At 40.1% G+C, this 17063-nt stretch overlaps 1 protein-coding gene across 3 annotated transcripts in view; it reads right to left on the bottom strand.

The window, feature by feature from the left end:
* The window catches only part of TEAD1 (TEA domain transcription factor 1), a 120927-nt gene that overhangs the window by 11965 nt on the left and 91899 nt on the right, over positions 1 to 17063 (bottom strand). For all 3 annotated transcript variants that reach the window (XM_063437794.1, XM_063437796.1, XM_063437795.1), the window contains 3 exons: positions 13860 to 14033; positions 5037 to 5177; positions 1504 to 1656 (listed from right to left, as the gene is read on the bottom strand). In XM_063437794.1, the coding sequence (XP_063293864.1) occupies positions 1504 to 1656; positions 5037 to 5177; positions 13860 to 14033 (468 nt within the window). The remainder of the gene's footprint in view (positions 1 to 1503; positions 1657 to 5036; positions 5178 to 13859; positions 14034 to 17063) is intronic.

Here is a 17063-nt window from a genome sequence, read left to right as displayed (position 1 = left end):
GTATTCGCTTCGTCCGTCCACCTAGGTCGCGGTTTTCGGCCTTTTGGGACGTCAACATAATGTTGCGGTTTCTGTCGGAGTGGTACCCTAACCATGACTTGACTCTTAAACAACTATCCTCCAAGATGGTTATGCTGTTTTGCCTGGTCTCTTGTAAGAGAGTCTCCGATGTTAGGGCTCTTGATTGGGGTGCCTTTGTGTTTACTCCTGAAGGCGTTACTTTCAACATATCTAGGAGGACTAAGTCGGCATCCAAATCCTTCGTATATCCTAGATTCTCGTTATGTCCGGCACTCTGTCCGGTGGATTGTTTGAAAGCCTATCTAGAGGCTACGCGACCGTTGCGTTCATCTGACCGACATCCCCTATTCATTTCGTTTAAGGCTCCTCATCGCCCAGTATCGACACCGACGCTAGCGCGTTGGATTCGTTGGCTTTTATCCCTAGCGGGTATAGACACGTCTATCTTTACGCCTCATTCTGTACGAGGTGCTATGGCCTCGAAGGCATCCACAGTTGGTTGCCGTCTGGAAGACATCATGCGCGCAGCGGACTGGTCCCGAGAATCGACCTTCAGAGACTTCTATTTCAGACCAATTGAACACATCGCATCTCAAGTGATAGCACAGCTTTGAACTTGCATAATATGAGCCTCCGTGTCTTTAATAAAATTCCCAGATTTTACTAGTAACATGACGTAAAGTCATGATTTTATTAAAGACACGGAGGCGAGTATTATTCCCTCCCACCCTCCCGGTGTGGATTTGGGATAAGAGATGCTTCGATGCTATACAGGTATGTTGTCAATTAGGTCTGTATTGAGATCATGTTTTTGTATCGTGTAATTTTATCATGCTTCGATGATTTTGACAGTTTTATATTGATCTCTAATCTTATATATTTTTCTATTCCAGAATCCTGTTTCATGTAGAACTCCTCACGGTTATGTTTGGTAAGTCTACAGTTTTGAGTTTGGAAATTACCATATTTCTCTATCTTTTTTAGCTTGAAGTTATTGTTTTGTTTCCCGTTTCCTGTTTGGATCAAGTGGGACATCGTTTTATCTTACCTGGTCTTCGGTTTCGCAAGAAAGAGGGGGATTGTGGGAGACACAGGACTTATATAGCTACTTCCTCTGTTATGTGATTGGCTACCTGTTATGCCTGTACAGTTTTTTCTTTCATTTTTTTGATAATATTTATATTCCTCTATCTTTGCTGCTGAGGAAATAAAGAAAGAGTTATGCATAATACTCGCCTCCGTGTCTTTAATAAAATCATGACTTTACGTCATGTTACTAGTAAAATCTGGGAATTTTATACCAAATGGCAAACTTCTCAGACGATACGAGCAGTGAGGAAAAGCTCAAGGTATAGGGGCTTATTTAAAAACAAAACGTAAATTCACAAAGAATATTCGTAATAGCGTTTAGCCAAATATAAGCCACGAAAGCACTGCTTACTGTCAACTGCAATAAATTGTAAAGACATGTGAAACTCATACCAGTAAGATGGTAAAGTTTTCCAATACGCTGTTCATCATATACTTCTCTGGGAGGTGTTTAAGCTTGTGGATAAAATTAATCATATATTCACACATTGGCGAACGACTTATCCTGTATACAAAACGACCATTTTCAAACCGTGCATATTCTGTCTGAAAAGAAGAGAAAGGCAAAATAAAATAATGATATTTCTACAATAACTAGATGCTAAATCTACAAAAAACTTTTTAAAAACTTCACACTTAACCCCTTAAGGACACATGACATGTGTGACATGTCATGATTCCCTTTTATTCCAGAAGCTTGGTCCTTAAGGGGTTAAAGGACCACTTTAGTGCCAGGAAAACAGTCTTGTTTTCCTGGCACTATAGGGTCTTGAGGTTCCCCCCACCCTCAGGGTCCCACTCCCGCTGGGCTCAAGAGGGCTGAAGGGGTTAAACACTTACCTTTCTCCAGCACCGGGTAACTCTCCTCCTCCACCTCCTCCCGACATCAGAGCTGAATGCATGCGCATTCAGACAGTCCATAGGAAAGCATGTCTCAATGCTTTCCTATGGACATCTAGCGTCTTCTCACCGTGATTTTCACAGTGAGAAGCGCCTCTAGCAGCTGTCAGTGAGACAGCCACTAGAGGCTGGATTAACCCTAGTGTAAACATCGCAGTTTCAGTTTACAGCTGCAGGGTTAATACATGGGAGATCTGGCACCCAAACCACTTGATTGAGCTGAAGTGGTCCTTTAACACTTAAAGAAGTGCACCCTATCCAGAAGTCAACTAGAACATGGCTTAAACAACAGCTGAGTGGCAACAGTTTTTTTTTTGTTTTTTTGTTAACCGTACACACGAAGGCCACTCCAAAACCTCCTACCTGTACAAAGCCATTATGTGGACTTCCAGGAGCCATTCTAAAATTCAAAATGCTGCTTATTGTTTCCCCTAGGTTATTACAAATATCTTTCAAAATCACCATGAGTTACATACAGTGCGCAACTGTGATCTGGAACAAAAAAAACAGAAGATAGCAACAAAAAAAGTCTGTTTTGCCAAAACTTTTTCAAGAAAATGTTTGAAAAGTTTCTGAAGAGTAAAATATAGAGAGGGACTGCAGACTTCCATAGCAAGATGAAACAGGTACTCCGAACTGCAGTATGCACAACCTCCCACAGTCATCGTACAATCGAAAAATGTTCAGACACACAATAGCTCACATAGTATTTAGAAGACTAAAGTGCACATAAATGTAAAGTTTTGCTTTCACACTGAGACCGTAGTCAACCGGAGGCCTTGTCAAGCTTGATAAAACACTCATGGTGAGGTCGAAACATTGTGTTTATGTGCACTTTGTTCTAATAAATACAGTCATTAAGTGAGCTGTTGTGTGGCTGAATATCTTTGATTTATCCTGAAAGTTTATTAAACGAAACGCATAGACTATTTTTGTGGCTACTCTAATTTTTGCTTTAAATCACGATCACTGTATTTAACTACTAGTGATTTTCGTAAAAAAATAAAATAAAATACAATGGAATATCAATGGAATCATTATCATCCTGAGTGCCTTGGTGGCAGAATTTATTAACATGCAGGGGTGTATTGTAGCGAACGTGAACACAAATTGCAAAATTTTGGTTAAATTATTCAAGCTGTGACTGTAGTGGAGTTAGTTTAGGGATAAATTCTATACTCTCACATCTCGTTATATAAGACACATGGGTACAGTTAGTGCTGTACTCATTGCAGAGTATATGGTGCTACAAGATCTTCTGATAACTGACACCCCAGGCATTGGTTTTACACCAATCACAGCAAACTACACATTTTAAGTTATTCACTAATCGTGCATGCCAGATTCCCTACATGCATTGGGTGTTTTAAAGTCTTTGCAGAAAATGACAGAGTTGCAGCAGATTGCCGTGGTCACAGAACATACATTAAAGGGACACTATAGGCACCCAGACCACTTCAACTAATTCAAGTGGTCTGGGTGCAATGTCCCTTTTGCACTTTGTGTTACAATGTTTAAGTTACAGCACTAATGCCCCATTGCCACTGAGCAGTACGGTTTGGGTCGGTACGGTCTGGTAAGCTATTTTGAGTGTTTCCATTCTGAAAGTGGCCCATACAACCGAACCAATCCTGGGCCCCCTTCAGATGTAGGTCCATAGGAAATGATACGGTAAGGTTAGGGCGGAGCTACTGGTGTCACACTATACAATCCATTGATTGGCGGACAGGAAAACGTCAATGCTCACGACAAATGACACGCTAGGCATTTGGTCTAAACCCTGCATGCCCCCTGGTGGTCCGACTTGCAGTGGAAATGCTCACCTAGATAGGCTGGACCATTCTAACCCTTCCGTTCCGACCCGAACCATACCACTCAGTGGAAACGAGGCATAAGTCTGCCTCCAGTGACTTACTCCCAGACAGCCACTGGAAGCGCTTCCTAGATCGAAACGGACCCTTGGTCCGCTAACTAACACTCTGCATGAGAACATCCAGTGTCAGATTTTTCCCCATAGGTAAGCATTGATTCAATGCTTTCCTATGGGGAGGTCTAATGCGCATTAGCACCCGAAAGTAAATAAAGGTTTATATCCCTTTATTAAACGCAGAAGGGAGATAGTGCCAGGAATACAGCTTTATATTCCTGGCACTATATTATCCCTTTAAGAGGAGTGCAGTTTTGTATTCTGTAAGTTCTAACCACACTCTGGGTGAAACCATAGAACCAAATATGAGGACTTCAATACTCTCTAAGAAGAACATGCAGAAAAGTGACTTGTATCAGTTCAATCTCTTTACAGTGGCACTTGAAAAACCATAACCGCCAGCACACAGCAGTGGTTATGGTGTAATGGGGCTGACCTCCTGGTTTGTGACAAAAAAAACAGGCCTTTTCTCACACCTAAATCTTGCTTCCTCTGCTGCAGCCTGCTTTGTGAGAAAGATCTTCTGCATTATCTAACTAAAACCATACAATGAGAGGCTACGAGCGCAGCGGCTTAATTCAATGCGCTTAGCATCTCCCTGGATTCAAACGTTGGGACAGGTTATGCAGAAGGTCACATTCGCATTAGATGAGCCGGAGCAGAGATGTGTTGGGGAGAGTCACTTTAAAAAAAAATAACAAAAATTGGGAAACTGGGGTGACGGTGCCAAAAAACTCAAATAGGTCTCCGAGTGCACATATCCATAATGCACGAAGAAGACAGCTGCACTTGATGCTGACACAGGCTTTACTCCTAGACTAAGGCGAAACGCCAAGGGGACTGAATGTGCAAATCCAGGAATGGTCCACAACTGACTAGAGAATTTAAATTTTCTAACCAAATATGTAAATGGAAAAAAACCTCCTGCTTGGCTGTTTTGGCATATAGTCTGCAATTCTCTTATCATTGCTCCACAATTCACAATTTAGTGAATATACCCCTAAACCTTGATGAATTAGGTGCATTTTCCAGCTTCTGCTGTAGACAGGAATTCTGGGATAGATACAGCAGGGACACGAGTTTTACAGTCCTGTCCTACCTCTACTTTCTCTACGACTTGTTTCCCGAATGAGCAGACTTTGGTGGAGCAGGTAATCGTCATGTTTTCTGCACTTTCATACTGACTCGTTACACCATAGAATGCACCAGCATCATCCTGGATATTGCAATTTAAATCCGCCTATGAAAAAGAACAGCTCAAGATTAATGGATATAGTGTGGTTAGTGTACAAACAATAGGACATAAAGAAAAACAAAGCTGTTTCTACATCTTATGGAATTTATAGTTTTTATCTACTACTAGTAGAGAACAGAAAATTAGCCCAAAGAAATGTTAAATATTTTACTTTTGGATGGCATGTTTCCTAAGCCCTAAATTTACAGCAACGTAGATTCCAATGTACGTATTGCAATAACAGCACTCAACAGATGTAGCATGCATGTGCCTGACAGCTACATTAATGAGGGATGTTTTAAACAAAAATAAAACACTTAAAAGAATGGACTAGACTGGTCAATGCTTGCTTTGGCACCCCACGTGTTCATAAACTGTAATTCCCATGATTTGAAGAAAACCTTAGGGAAATTAAGATCACAAACAATGGTAGATTGTCATGGAGGACTAGTAGATTGGGCTACAGCTCTTTGACAAGTATTTGTTTTAAGTCACACCCCTATATTCAGTCCTTTTAATCCTTTAAAGGACAGTATATTCACCAACACAACTTTAGCCTACTGAAGCAGTTTCGGTGTATAGACCATGCCCCTGGAGTCTCATTGCTTAATTATCTGCCATTTAGGAGTAAAATTACTTTATGCAGCCCTAGTTGCTCATCCCTGCATGCGACTTACACATCCTTCCTAAACACTTCCGGTAAAAAGTAATCTAATGTTACCACTTCCTTTATTGCAAATTCTGTTTAATTTATAATGTGTTATCTCCTGCTCTGGTTAATAGCTTGCTAGCCCCAGTAGGATCCTCCTGTATGTAATTAAAGTTCAATTTACAGAGCAAGAGACTAAAACGTCTGAAGTAAATTACATCGGATTGAAAATGAAACCATTCTGTTTTCATGCAGGGTAGGTGTGGCTAGGGCTGCATAAACAGAAACAAAGTGATTTAACTCCTAAATGGCAGATAATTGAGCAGTGAAACTTCAGAGGCATGATCTATACACTAAAATAACTTAAGCTAAAGTTGTTTGGGTGACTATGTAAGAATATTGGCCCATATTTCTTAAAGGCACACCTGTGCTATTCTAGGGCATACTGTACAGTTCCATAATAATTTCATAACAATAATAATCCCATCAGTAACCTTGCCCATTACAAATTAAATAAAGTCACTCATGACTAGCTGTTCTATCTGCTTCCTATGGTTATAATGTCACCCACTGCCCCACCTCCCGCACCGCAAAATGCATGTCACAAGAATGATTCTATACTACAGGAGGTAAAAAACAAAACAAAAAAAACATTAACCATTAAGCTGTAAAATAAAGCTTCAAGGAGCTTTTTTAACCAAATACATAGAAAGGGCATCATTAGAGAAATGAAGCCAGTGTAGCAGGAATATAAAACTGTATTGTGCAACCTATGAAAAATAAACCGCAAGGAAAGAGTCCAGCATCAGAACGAACATTAATTTTACGTGGTCATGCAAAGGCTGGGACACTATTCCCAGGAGATGTCGGTTACTCTGGAGGGATATGGACGACATTTTGGGAAAGATTGATCAAACTCCATTAAAAAGTGTCCAATATCATTATGCTTAATAGTTTTAACCCCTTAACGCCGTTACGACGACATGCCGTCCCGCATTAAATGGGCTTTAAAGCCGTTGCGACGGCATGGTACGTCGTAACGGCTTAAGCCCCCAGGAGGAGAGGTGTACTCACCTCCGCCGCGATCCTCTTCTGGGGGGCTGCCTGAGAGCCCAGGCAGCCCCCCTCCGGCAAATGAGGCCCCCGGGTGCCATGTGATCGCTCTCAAAGAGCGATCACATGGCCCCCTATAGCTGGCTATGGATCTGCCAGCAGGGGGACTGTTTGAAATATCAGACAGACCCCTGCTGGTGGGAAAGTAAAAAAAAAAAAAAATTAGACAAGTGTAAAAATAAATTAAATATAATATAATATAATATAATATAATATATATATATATACACATATAATATATATACATATTATATATGTAACGTCATACAAAGTGTATTTTAATATTAATATAAGTATATATATATTAATATTAAAATACACTTAGAATGACGTTACATATATATAATATGTATATATATTATATATAAATATATATAATAGATGTACATATATATTATATATAAATACGTATAATTAAAATAATAAGTAAATAAAATAAATAAAATATTGAAACAAAATTTAATATAAATTATATATGCATATGTAATTTCATTCTAACTGTATTTTGTTATTAATATATATATATATATATATATATATAAATAAAATCGGTAACAAAATACACTTAGAATGACATTCTATATATCTATATATAAAATACAAATATATATATATTATATGTACATATAATTACATAAAATATTACATTAGTATACACGTAGAATTTAAATGCCTATAAATGCATATATATTAATGTATATGGGGACAGGAATATGTTTTTGTTTCTGATCTTATAGTGTTTCTTTAATGTGAATCTTCACAGTTGACAAAATGCAATAAATACACAATAAAGAGGCTTTTTCTTCCATATAGGTTATTGTTGCACTTGTGTTCTGTAATAAGTTGATTTCATAGTAAGTTTTACAGAATTAAACAGTGTATTTTGTCACTAAGTGCCATGTCCATGTCTGTTTAAAGGGATAATATAGTGCCAGGAATACAAAGCTGTATGGCACTATAGCTCCCCCTTCCCGCCCAGGTAAATAAACCTCCTCCAACGTACCGCAACGAGTCAGCACTAATGTGTATGCGATCATTAGACCTCCCCATAGGAAAGCATTGAATCAATGCTTTCCTATGGGGGGAAAACAATCTAATGCTGGGTGCCCTCATGCAGAGTGTGAGGATGTCCAGCGTCAGATACTGGACCAAAGGTTTGTTTAAATCCAGGAAACACTCTAGTGGCTGACAATGTAAACATTGCAGCACTATGTGCAAAAGAGACAGTGCATACAGACCACTTCAACTAGATAAAGCGATCTGGGTGCCTACATCGGCCCTTTAACTCTGCAACTGGAAAAACATTGCTATTTTACAGGGTTAACACACCTCATGTGATGGTCAGAGGACACTAGCTTTCCAATGTGAAAAAAAGTCTATTGGCTGAATTCATAGAGACTGACATCAGCCAGGGAGTCGGACCGCCAGCACTTGCCTTTTAAAATATTTATCATTTATATTTAGGCAGGTCATACTAAAGGTGTCAGTTTATCTTTAACAGTGTGGATGTGATACTGCGCAAAGGACTTGTGGCCCTCGTGCATTTTATGTACAGCAAAAATGTATGTAAGTTAGTTTAATCAATAAAAAGCTATTAATAATCCTTCCATTTATGTGGTGTGGACATATGCTGTGTAATTGATTACTAGACTATACACACACACATATCCATTATATTACATTCCCAGAAAGCAGGAAAAAAAGTCCTACCAGGTTGCAGTGAAGGGGTTAAGATGCATACATGTCTCATAATGTATGGAAAATGTGACTCTCTAATCTATAAATCTGTCAAACAGTGATTTTAGGTGCTTGGAGAAATTACTTTTGTTCTGAAACTTTTTGGTTCATTACAAGAAAAAAAAAAAAAAAGAAGAAAACTGAATTGGGCTAAACAAGAAGGGGGGAGAATAAAAAGCAGGGCTTTTGGGATTTACGGCTACAAAGATTCCTTGCATGCTGTGGTCTCAAGAGGCAGCAATCTGAAGGCAGGCCTGCAGCATCTTATAGTGAAAGTATAAAAGGTTGAGATGCGAGCAGGGATGGGGGATACAGAGCTTCACACAGTCTGCCTCACCTATAGTCCAATTACATTCTCTATGATTACTCTGTAATTGCAGGAAAGAGCCATGTCTTTTCTCTTTTGATATCAAGACACTTTATACAAAAATTGCCAATGGACAATTTATATAAGCAAGAAATGGAACACCATTTAAAATGTGTCAGATTCTTCCATGGTTAAGACATATTGATTGATGGGCAGCCCATGGTGTGAAGAAAACACACATTTGGAAGCCTGTAGCGCTTCGAAGAGGAAAGAAGAATTGGGTGATAATGACTGTTCCAACATATAAAGAAATAGGACAGAGCATGTATCTTACACCTCCGTCGCCAAGTGCGTCTGGCTCATCCATTATTCCAGCTCGAAAAGTTCAATATTTTCTTTTAGCAAAATAATAATAATAAAAAAAAATATATATATATATATATATATATATATATATATATATATATATATATATATTCATACACACACACACACACACACACATATTTATATAGCACCAACAGATTGTGCAGCACTGTACAATTGGGGGACTAACAGACATGTATTTATACCAAGATGAGTTGGACACACAGAAACAGAGGGGTTGAGGGCCATGTTAGAGGGAGTGGGGTAGAGTGACACAACAGGTAAGGGTAGGGGAGAAAACTAGGATGCTAGTAAAGTATTACACACATACAGTTATAATCAAAATAGCTCAACCCCCATTGAAAATCAGGTTTATTGTCAAAATGTACAGACGTTCAGCTGTTTGCAATGAACAAATCAAATAAAGGCAATTGAAATAGTTCAACACAACGAATGCTTGATGTGGTTTCCCCAAATTCAACTGAAACTGCAACTTCTAATGACTTCACAGCAAGCACCTTTAGAACTTAGTAGAGCACCCTTTTGCTGTTATGACCTGCTGCAAACGAGATACATAGCCAGACACCAGCTTTTGGCAATGTTCCTGAAAAATATTGAACCATAGCTCATGAACAATGACCTCCAGTTCAGTGATATTCTTGGGTTTGTGTGCTGCAACCGCCCTCTTCAAATCCCACCAGAGATTTTCTATGGGGTTCAGGTCAGGTGACTGATGGCCACTGTAGAATTTTCCAGGGCTACTTCTGCAACCTAGCCTTGGTGGAATTTGAGGAATGCTTGGGATCACCGTCTTGTTGGAAGGTCCAATGACACCCAAGTTTCAGCTTTCTCATGATGTTTTCTCCTAGGATTCCCTGATTCTTCAATGAATCCATCCTGCCTTCCACACGCTGCAGGTTTACAGTCGCAAAAAGCTACAAAGCAGTCTGAGAGCACCACTGAACCCTTCATCTTCTAGACATACCGCTGATCCATTGGGCTGAAAAATTCCAATTTTGTTTCATCACTCCACAGAACAGAATCCCAAAACTATTGTTACTTATTGATAGGATTTTGAGCACATTGAAGCAGACATTACTTGCTTGTGGGTCAGTAGTGGAGGACGTCTTTGAGTTCTGGCATGAAAACCTTCTGCATTTAGAACGCCCTTTGCTGTGCTCACTGAAACCTCAGTGCCCGTTGCTGCCAAGTCTTGCTGCAGGCCTTTTGCAGTCACTTGAGTATTTTTCACAACCTGCCTCCTCATCTAGTTGCAGCCATTGATAACTTCTTTTTTCTGCCCTGTCCAGGTAGTGTAGCCACTGATCCTTCAACTTTGAACTTGCCAACTATACTTCCAACTGTGTGTCTCTAGGAACATTCAGTGCCTTCACTATCTTTTTGTATCCTGTTCCTCGTTTGTGAAGGGCAATGATCTCTTAACTTTGTGGGCCATTCTGTTGACTTAGCCATATTTCTAACATGCAGTCAAACGTGACACGCAAAAATAAACCCTAGCCAGTGCAGGTATTCCAAGTGTTCCAGCTCAAGCACACCTGGTGCAACTAATGAAGCCCTTAGTTACTTCTGGTGCCCTTGATACACCACCTGTATTGTATATTTGTGCAGTTGTGAGGGATTCTACTCAGGGGGTTTAATTTTCTGTTGAACTACATCAAGCATTCCTTGTGTTGAACTATTTTAATTGCTTTTGATTTGTTCATTGCAAACTGAAAGTCTGTAAATTTACATTACAGCCCAAAGTCAAATTTTTTACCATAAGCTTTATTTTCAATGGTGGTTGCATAATTTTGATTACAAATGTACACACACACACAGTGTAAATCGGCAACACTTCAGTAGGTAATAGAAAATAGCTCCATGTTGTGTATTTTCACACCCCAGTAATGGATGCCCAATTATAGTAGGAATTCACAGATTGGGTGCAGTTATTTCTGTAGAAGTGCAATCATTGTGCTCTGCTTTTTTTTTTAAATTTAGTTCAGCCATCATTTTATATAAAACAAAATTACACCTGAGACTCGAACATATTTGACATATTTTTGGTCAGATCAGATCAGACTTGGAGGGAGGGTTGGGGGGGGGGGGGAAGCGTTTTTATTTTGCAAAAAGAGATCCGGTATATTATTCTCAACTACAGCTAATGCCAAGTCCTGAGAAAAATAGTGATTTGTTCACCAGCCAATGACAGAGGTAAAATGCAATCATCAACTGAATGGACCCCTTGTCAAATTTAAATTTCATAAATAATCACTAGATCAAACACATCTCTGATTAGAAGAGACGGCATGTTCAAAGCTGCCTGCACAGAATGCAAATTCCTGCAAAAAACATTTCATGACCGAGAGTAACACGGACATTCATTCGAACTAATGTGTGTGATTGCGCCAATGTTTCTGTGAAAATTTCTGGCACAAATTGCCACTGAGCAGAGGTGGAGTATAGACTTAGAAATACGATGCTAATTGATAGAAGGAAAGGGCAGGGATATTGAAATATCACAGAAAACCAAGAATGAAAATAGAGTGTAAGAGTATATGCACATCAAAGCCTACAGTAAGAACTATGGGGTAATGTCCATAGATACGGGCAGTTTGGGTGCAATCCTGACAAACCACGGACTATGTAGTATGCAGACCACATCACTTAGTTAAAGCTGTCTTAGGGAGAATTCACTTAATATTTGACAATTCCCTGTCCTAGACTTTAGACTAAAAAGGAAAGAAGAATACATTTCCTGTAGATGGATGGCTGTTGCGTCAATCAAGCAGAGACTACCCTAGGCATAAAGACTTAGGATATGATCAGGACCGTCTCATCATGATGAAAACTGTGGAAATCACAAAACCGAGTTGATATTTCAAACAAACGGTGCACAAAGAGAAATCAACCCATCAGGACACAAATGTTACAAACTGGTTGGAAGAGAGCGTGTTGTGAGCGAAGCAGATGCAAGATTTCAAGAGTGGAGCGTCTTGTAAATCAGCCAGAGCCTGAACAATTGTTTAGAGACACAGAAAAAAATAACAAGGCAGCAAATGTGTCTCCACAAAGCACATACTCTGTAAAGGTCAAAATAAATTTAAACAGAAATCAAATTGTGTATTTACTTTTTGTCCAGGTTTTGTGTGCGGTGTCTGCCTCTCCATGAGTTGCTATGGGTAAAACAGATAGCAGACACAGTATGGCTGCTATCAGCACAGAGAGCAGTTGCAATCAACCTGTGTGATGACTGGAACTGCTCTCTAGTATAAACCCCTGCTATGCAGGATTGGAAGAATGGGAGCCTGCTACGCAGCTAACTACTGGCAGTAAAAAATATCAGCTTATTAAAGTTGAAAAAACAAAAATGCTGATCTTGTTCAACTGTCTCTGCAGGACACATAACTTGAATTATGGATTTTAGGAGGAAAAGAAACAAGTAGCAGCAAAGTCTTTTGACATACCTGATGATTTAGATCCCTCCCTACTGGCAAAGGCTGCCACTGATCCTGGATCGTTACCATAAATACAAATATTTATTCTGTTGCTTTGTCACAATTTTCCACTAGGGGGCAGAATATGACCGTGCATTTAAACGTAAGAATGCAATTTCCTTTGGATTCAATAACTCCTATTTACTTGACAGCTCCTTACAACAGGTGCAACAATACAACATTAAAACAGCATTATCTTTATTAAAACGTCACTGTCGGGACGACGACGACAATAGGTCCCCCCGTTTAGTTTATTAGCCCCCTCTCGCAAGTCATGCTTAGGAGCTCTGTGGGTATGTCCCCCTGTCAATAGTTTTATTAGGTGCCCCGAACTGAAAATGCATAAATTTTACCCTAAGTCAAATGAACAAACTGCCAACATTCTGTTTGGATGAAATTCAGTCAATTCACTGCCAACATAGTCTAAATCGGGGTAGGCAACCTTCGGCACCCCAGATGTTGTAGACTACATCTCCCATAATGCTTGTACACCCACAATGCTGGCAAAGCATCATGGGAGGTGTAGTCCAAATCATCTGGAGTGTCAAAGGTTGCCTGTGCCTGGTAAAAGGATGTTCAGGAACGCCGAATAGAGCATCACAAAATCATGGAGGAGGAAGAATTGTGTTTTCCTGGCACTATAGTGGTCCTTTAAGCTCCGCCTTTGGTCAAAGAAAGTCAAGCGTAGAAAAACTACATAATTCCCTATTTTGTCTTATATTTTAAATAAAACTAGATCAGATTCGGAGAGTGGAAGACAAGAGGAAACAATAGGACGAACGTAAGTTTGGCATGACAGTGCCGCTTTAATTTCACATACGACAGCAGCAACAAAAGACTTTAATACAAGGATCTCTAGTGGAGCCTGGAGCTATTGACTACAAACTATGCCTTTCCTGGGTGAGTCAGCGGAACAAAGTTATATTGTACAATCAGACATTTAAAAAAATATTTACAAAATTAAGAATAAAATAGAAAATTAAGTGATGATCGGAAGTTACAATATACAGATTACTTACCCAAAACTTTACCAAAAAGAATGCGTTTTGAGGGCCCTTTCCAAAGAGTTCTTTTAAACCTCCCTTCTTCTCTGGGAATTTGTCATAAATCTGGCGAATATCTACAGATTCCAGCATTGGGTCACTGTATGAGTGGTTGGCTTGTCCGATGTGCACAAAAAGATGTTTGTTATACTGTAACAGAAAAATATCAAAACACGCTGAGTGCAAATTGTCTCAAATTCATCTTAAAGTTAAAAGACAAGTCAAAACGTGTTTCATGGACCACCTTCTATTACTGAACATGACATTTTCATATCTGAAATAGCATTTACACCTTGCAAAATTCGGGAAGTTTTCAGGAAACCACTAGGATAATGTATTCATTAAAATATATGAGCTGGGAAAGGAAAATAGCATTTGGAGAGTTTTCCCAATTGACTATTTGGCCACAGTTATCCCAATTGACTATTTGGCCACAGTTATCCCAAATTCCCCATTTAAATATAAAACCCACACACCCTTATTTAGGTTTTACGCAATCTAAATTTTTCACGTCAATCCTTTGTGCGTGCTTCAATTATAATCTACTGATGGGACCTATTGTGTCCCCCCACCCATAAGCGGCGTGTGTAGTCCCTAAATGGCAACGGGGGGGGGGACTTTTGTGCCCCGGGCCCTCACCCATGGGTGACGGGTGGGGGCTAAATGAAAAAAAAAACAAGCAGCTAGTCACGCACGCCCCCCCCCCCCCTGCTCCAAAATGGCCAAATCAAAATCCATGAAAAAAAAAAAAAAAGCCGAAAAGAAGCCACCCAAAAAAAAACAGACGCTAAGAAAAATAATCCATCTATAAACAGGGAGGGCACCGCTCAGACTGAGCTCCGCAGGGTGGGGAAAGGTTTATAAAACCTTCCCACGCCCTGCAATTTGACTCAGAGCACTTTGATTGGTTGGTTTAAGCCAACTAATAAGTGTGCTCTGAAAGGTAAATGCCTGATTGGTTACCTGTAAGGTAAAGTTCAACAGGGTTTATGGATTTTAATTTGGCGTAGGAAAAATACATATACAAAATAGTCCCTACTTTGTTTTATGTTTTAACCCCTTAAGGACCAAACTTCTGGAATAAAAGGGAATCATGACGTGTCAGACATGTCATGTGTCCTTAAGGGGTTAAAGAAAGCTAGAGCAGATAGGAAAAAAAAGAACTTGGAAAAAGTCCCGAGGACGAAACCGCTCGGACGCATACCAAGCCTCCACAAATCACTCTTCACTCTATTTGGGACATCCTTATCCCTTGGGATCCAGAACCTTGGTGCATTCAGGAGCTGACTCAGAACATCTTGGAGTCCCTCGGTGGCAGGTCTTTTCACCTATTGATGTGCCTTTCTGGCCACTGTTAGTGGCGGACCACTTGTGAGTGCATTAATCACTTTAACTTTATCTATGTTTTTATGTGATTAAAAGCTGGAATATAATTTCCTAGTTGGAGTACTACCAGTATATTTCAGGAGACCGATAACTAGTGTATGTATATTATCTCATTGGTGATTCCCTCACTGTAATTGCTGTACACCACACCATTTCTTTTGCCTTTTGAGGAAAAAAAATAAAAGAACAGATCCTGAGAGAGGGAGAGAAGAGGAAGCGATTGGGCAAAGGTTCAGCATGACAGTGCCACTTTAATGCGTAATGCTCAGCTTTTCAAATATTTTTGTACATATACCCGTTGAAAAAGACTCCAGTTTGCACGTTTTTTTTAAACCTGTGAATCCAAGACCAGATCATCATGCTGACAGCTATACACACCGTCAGGCGGCAAGAGACATTTATGCCTCTGATGAGGCTTTGCAGATGCTTCAGGAGGATGAGGAGACATTTCTTCAAAACCTATTCTCCTCACATCCCCTGCACCTCCATTGGATACTGTGCAGGTAAGGAGACCTCACAATTCTCATCCTGAAGGACGGGCATGGATTTATTTTTTTTCTGCCACCGACAAAATACCACAAAAGGAGGGAAAGGAAACCTAAACTGCTAAAATCTTGATTTTTGGCATCTTTTCTGAACCTAAATACAGCAACAGATACAGTCATGCTCAACAAAGAAACTATGGAACTCTACTTGGGAAATTTATCATGCACATGCAGACTCCTATGACCTTTTTTTTTTTTTACAATTTTATTTTATTTTTGTAGTGCAATTGTGAATGACAGAAACAGTTCCCAGCATGTAACGAAAATATCATACATTGCTTTTTTCACATCAATAACATTGTCATGCTAGCTGGTCTGCACTAATTTTTATATTACATGCTCTTGTCTCTCTATGCTAGGTGGAGGGTTGCATAAAAGGTTTGGTTGTTCTAGTGAGTTGGGTGTGCTCCGGGGAGTATAGAGTGAAGCGTAAGTATGCTATATGTAGTGTAGTAAGGGTAAACAGGTGGCTTTCACAGATTCATGTTATATCAAGGTTATGTTCACTAGGTGGCTTCATTGTTATGTGCCCCTGACCTGGTGGGGGTTTGGATGGGGGAGGGGGTGAAATCCCACTTAGAGAGGTGCGTGGGTATGTTCGTATACCTGTCAATCAGTGCTCATGGTTATTAATTGTCAACAAGAGGAACAAATGGGTAATTAAAAATAAAATTAAGGCATAACAGTGGGTCGCCTTTCAACTTCAACTCAGAACCCTGTTCTCGTGTCTGGTGTTGGCAGCACGAGTCCCTGTTGGGCTATGGATAGATAAGTCCCTTGCGTGTTGGAACCTCTGGGGACCAAGGGTTCAATGTTGTCCAGATCCCAAGATCTGTCAGGGGCACCGGTGGGTGCTCCCGTTGCAGGTAATGGCAGTCCTAGCGCTTCCAGGAATGCTTTTGTGTCAGGCGTGCGGAGCGTGTGTGTAGCTCCTTTGTTTTTCACCACTAGGGAGCTCGCAGGACCCCAGCGATACTGCACCCAGTGATCTACACCACTGTAGTGTTGCTTTGGAGAGGTCTTGGAAAAAGTTTATCCATGTGTCCTCAAACTGCAAGGGCGTTTTTCCGAGTATAGCAGCCATGATGTGGGACTTGTCGGTGGCAGAGGTGCAGCGCACTATAACATCCCGTGGCATGGTGGTGGAGGAGGTTCCAGAACCGGGGATGCGGTATATCCCTTCCAGGGTAAGTCTCTTGGCCACCGCGGGTGGCAAGATAGAAGCTAACAGCCTCCAGGTATAGTGAGG

Source organism: Pelobates fuscus, chromosome 12, assembly GCF_036172605.1.
Source record: "Pelobates fuscus isolate aPelFus1 chromosome 12, aPelFus1.pri, whole genome shotgun sequence".
Taxonomy (NCBI): Eukaryota; Metazoa; Chordata; class Amphibia; order Anura; family Pelobatidae; genus Pelobates; species Pelobates fuscus.
Note: the sequence above shows the minus strand (reverse complement) of the source record. Positions and strands in the feature narration are given on the sequence as shown.